General features: G+C 35.0%; 1 protein-coding gene across 1 annotated transcript; it reads right to left on the bottom strand.

The window, feature by feature from the left end:
• Nucleotides 1-3,782: 3,782 nt before the first annotated feature.
• Nucleotides 3,783-4,536, bottom strand: LOC131864145 (germin-like protein 8-2). The gene is made up of 3 exons (XM_059215162.1): nt 4,410-4,536; nt 4,131-4,315; nt 3,783-3,962 (listed from the first exon to the last, which is right to left on the bottom strand). Exons 1-3 carry the CDS (start codon nt 4,534-4,536, stop codon nt 3,783-3,785), a joined length of 492 nt encoding a protein of 163 aa, XP_059071145.1.
• Nucleotides 4,537-4,948: the final 412 nt, after the last annotated feature.

Here is a 4,948-nt window from a genome sequence, read left to right as displayed (position 1 = left end):
CAATAACTAAAGTAATATCAATCTAAGATCTCTCCAGACTGTTCATCTTTTTGTCTTGTATGGGGCTCATCTAGTTGTAGAGAAAATTATTTACACATCCCCATCTTTTGTAGATCAAGTTCATATGTAGGCGAACCAGTCAAGCATGATGAAGATTTCGAATATTGGTCTTAATAATAGCAACTTTATATGTTTTCATTCATTATCCTTGTTTATCTTCATTTCCTCTACTATTATAAAGTGCTTGTCAAATCATATTGTTTGGAGTATGCGAAATATATTATGTAGCCAAGGATATGATATTATAATGTATGTTATTCAATGCATATGCCAACATGTGGTACACATACCTTAAATTAGTTATAATTGGTCATAAGCTATATTAGATAATTAGGAGGCCTAGATGAATTTAGTGGTTTACACCTCAGTTATATTGCTAGGAGTTCTAGATATAGGACACGATTGTCATTGCAAAGACATGTGTTGAATACGACATTGCATTTGGAGTCTCTTGGAGATATAGTATGTAGCGAATTCTTCCATAAGGAATATTATAAACTGTTATCGGACCTCAAGGCATTATTCTATTTTTGTATATCAATTAAGAAGGTCAACATGTGAAGCTCATATCTCTCTCGATTTGACAAAAGAAAATTATAATTCATAGAGGCTTTTAATCAAGAACTTGTCCAGTCTATTACAATATTGATTTTTAGCATATTTGAGGTAGCTATTGTGAACTTAGGGGTTCCACAAAATTCACTCTTAGTGTTGCAAAACAGTGATCGTTGTTTTTATTTATTCTAGGTGGTTAAACAAGGGCACATTGATCCACCAGAAGTCTAGATTTGAATTCATTTTGAGTAACTCATTACAATTTTAGGGGTTTTCATAAATTTTCTCCTCAGTCAGTTAGGACATGATTTTCTTATATTTTTATATTTTTCGAAAGGTTGTAAAAATTTATCACTAGTTTATATTTTTCGATTTGAGGGTGAAAAAATTATGAAATGATTGACTCAAATTTGTGTCAACAATATGGATAGAGCATGTTCTATTGAAATATATTTCCTTAAAACCCTATTTTTAATGGGGATTCCTGATTTTAGTGCAAGTGGAGATATATTAGAATGATGGAACCAATATAAAAGATCTTACGATGCAAATTATGGAACCGGTATGTGATCTAGATAGATCGTCAAGCTAAAACCAAAGGAATGATCACCTATGGATGACTCGGTGATAGGAAATGACATCATATTTGTAAAGACTTGCAACAATAGATTATTGACCTGAATTAGTTGTATTGTATTGACCTAAAACCTCTTCAATGACAAATTTGTGAGTCAAATAAATCTATTGGTTATCTAGAGTTCTATATCATTTAATGTAAATTGTCTCTTTTACATTTTTTAAATTTGGATATCTAAGGTCACATATGGCTCAACTCGATGCAACATGTCCGCTATTGTTTTGTCCTTTCCTTTGAAGATCTACCTCAATTCTAGAATTTGCAATCACTCTCTTTTATTTGGATGCATGTTATTAAGACCACTTACTCAAATAATGAACAATAACTCAAGTTCTTGCAAAACATAAAAAATATCGGAGATATTGCTCACCATTGGGTCATGCATTTTGTCTACATTTTCCAATATTTTGGATTTTCCCAACTTGAATCTTGTACATAAATAACCAAAGCCACATTATTCTATTTTGGTGTAGCATTAACCACAATGACCTTGAGAGAGAACCCTAGGTTTAGTGAATGTCATGAATTATTTGTGCTAGTGAACCACCACTATTTGCAGGACTCATATGATTGACGTGCGAATCTTTCATAGAGAGACGAGAAACCCGGTGAATAAATAGATTCCTCGTGGAACATGATCAAGTAATTACTTATACCTCATTGACTCCCTATTTGCGTAGGCAAGGGATCACATATGTGGCATTAGACATGCTAAAGAAAAGATCATAAGCACAATCTATCAGAGCAATGTGTCATCTTACAATAGCCTTATTTGTTATCTATGTGAACAATGTAGAATGGGCTTGATAATTAATATATTGATCGATACAGTTGGAGATGGATGCAAGCGCAATGAAACTTCTCATATTACTAGATTATTTGAGGTATAGACATCCAAGGCATGACGGAAGAGGCTTTTAAGCTTCACAATGAACTGATCGCTAGAGGGGCTATATATGAAGCTTTATTCATTTGAACCCCTAAAAATACATAGGAAAAATAGAAGATTATAAAATTGACATATCTCACCGATAATGTATCAGTTATATCTATTATCTTATTCTTCATTACAGTGTAATTGACAACTTCTCAATATGACGACACTTTTATCTTCCTCATATCAATTAGCAAATGGCTTCAATATGAAAATATCCTCCGCCTTCACATATTTCTCAAACTTACACCTGCATATCCATGGATCCAAGGAGCTCCTTTATGCACCTCTTAGGCTTGCAACAATAATATTTTTCCCGCATGAAACATACATGGCCTACGGCAACAATATTTTCCTATCCTATTGTGCTTATTCACATATGCAGATTTGCATTTGCTTTGATAGGAAACCTATGGTTAAATTATTGGTTATCATATTTGATGATCTATAGAAATGCTTATACAAGGAGGAAATGGTTTGAGGAATTTTTTTTGTAACCGAACTGATAGTTTATGATTGAACAAGGTAATATATTGCTAAATTTTTCAACTAATCATATTTTTAATATTACATACAAAGTTTTTAAAATCAACATGAGCATTATCCTTTTTCCCTTTAGTATTTAGATCTTCATACATAACATCCACATTGACATATTTATTATAACGTAGGAATGAATTAGGGGAGATTTAGAAAAGCTTATTTTGGGAAGCCATAAATTAATTACCCTCATAATTAACACCATGTAAATGAATTGTGTTATTATCAATAATCTATCTTCACTGTCTTAGATTTTCCATGTCATTCCAACTTATTAGAAATGTTTAATACAAGAGGCCCCTCAATCATAACCCTTATGTAGGTAGATTGATGTAAGAATAGGTGTAATATGTGTCAAGGTTATCATATTATCCCCGATAAAATATTGCGATATTGGATGCAATGGATATTCTAGTTCTATGGATTTTCTTGGAATTTAGACATAATGAAACCGTATTGCATTCCATCGAAGGTATACTATATTTATTAGAGCAATCATTCTTATCTTGAGGAGAGTCCCTAACCTTCTGGAATGACTTCTTTGATGGGGAGTCTTGAAGCATTGGATGATTGTGAGGGTGATTTGAAGAACAACTACTAATTATATTTCCCAATAACTATTTCCTACTTCCAAACCATTCACCTTTTATGTCAGAGCTAAAATGAGGTTAAGACTATGTTAAAGAACACCCTTGACAGATTGGCATGCAAGAATTATAGTGTTACTCATTCTATCCAAGTCAAGCACTTTGTTTGTTGTTGTTCCTGCAATATTTATGTTAAAGAATATATTGTTAACATGTTGCAAATGAATGTATACCTAATACAAGGATGCTCTTGTATAAAATATTCATAAATGCCTTCAGATGCTTCAAATTAATCCTTCATCTTTGGAATATGCGGAGGATATAGTCATGTTCAAAACAGATGCTATGAATAGCAGAAGAGGACGGCAATAACTCTAGAAAGATTGTTTTATTGAACGGCAAGGAAAAAGAATTTGGGAAAGACTTGGTCCCCTCTTGATTGTTTTGTTTGATAGAACACAGCAAATTCTTATGCGAATTTCTTCTGAATGTAATCCACAACTTCCTGTGTGATGCGGAAGGCCTTGGCCAATACGGAATCTGGGAGAGGAGGATCCGCTGCAAACAGAGAGTTGGCGATTGTCTGAACTCCCGGAAGCTGGCTGCTCAATGCAGATATGGCCACCGCATTTTCATGCCCCACATTCTGCTGGAAATGCACAAGTGCCTTTGGAAACACAAACACATCTCCCTTCTCCAACGTTTTGCTGAAAAACTTGTTGTTGGTGTCAATGAAACCCACAAGAAGCTGGCCTTCCAGTAAAACAAGAACTTCGGTGGCTCTTGGGTGTGTGTGAGGAGGATTTATTCCACCCACTGCGTAGTCGATGCGGACCAACGATATTCCCAACGTATTGAGGCCTGGTATCTGTTTAACGTTCGCCATCGTTACGTTGGAGCCCACATCATTGTCGGTGTTCCCTGCCTGCCCAAGTCCCCGGAAGAAGAAGTCGTCTGCTGAAACTTGCATTGGGTCTTTGCAAACGAACCCGTTCACCAAAACTGTTTAAAGCAAAATCAAATCAATCTATTACTAACTCGACTCGTCTAATAAGCAAATCATTACCATTGTTTATGTATAAAGTTTTTTACTCACCTTTGCTTTCCTCATCTGCAACGCAGAAATCTTGCAAGGGATCGGAATCCCCTGCCATGACCCTGTCGCTGTAACAACATATCAACAGAAAAAGTCCCAGTGTGAAGTAAATCATTCGGTTAGCCATTATAATAGAAACGCAGATAGTACAAGAGCTCAGAAGGATATGAATGTGTGTTACAAGCCCATTACAAGCTTTATATAGCCCAAACCTTATGACTAATTCATCTTCACTCCGTATATTAAATCACCAATCCTTGTAATATTATAATAATATACTTCCAGAGTTGTTGCTCTTTTCGATACGTCAGAGTAAGTCTTGCTGCAGCATATGGCTATCTCACCTGCTACCGCAGATGTATTCTCACCATTCTTTCATTATCGTTGAAATTTTCTATCTTCTGCTGCATATGCTTATCTGAAGATCAGCTTACCTCCTGCCTTAGACGTATTCTTCCTCATATTCTCGCCACCGCCATTAATTTAGTAATGTGGAAACGATTAGACTTTATTGGAGCGATGGCCTTCTTCAAAGGAAC

The sequence above is a fragment of the Cryptomeria japonica genome, unplaced genomic scaffold, assembly GCF_030272615.1.
Source record: "Cryptomeria japonica unplaced genomic scaffold, Sugi_1.0 HiC_scaffold_77, whole genome shotgun sequence".
NCBI classification, from domain to species: Eukaryota; Viridiplantae; Streptophyta; class Pinopsida; order Cupressales; family Cupressaceae; genus Cryptomeria; species Cryptomeria japonica.
This window is presented reverse-complemented; position numbering and strand designations above follow the sequence as displayed.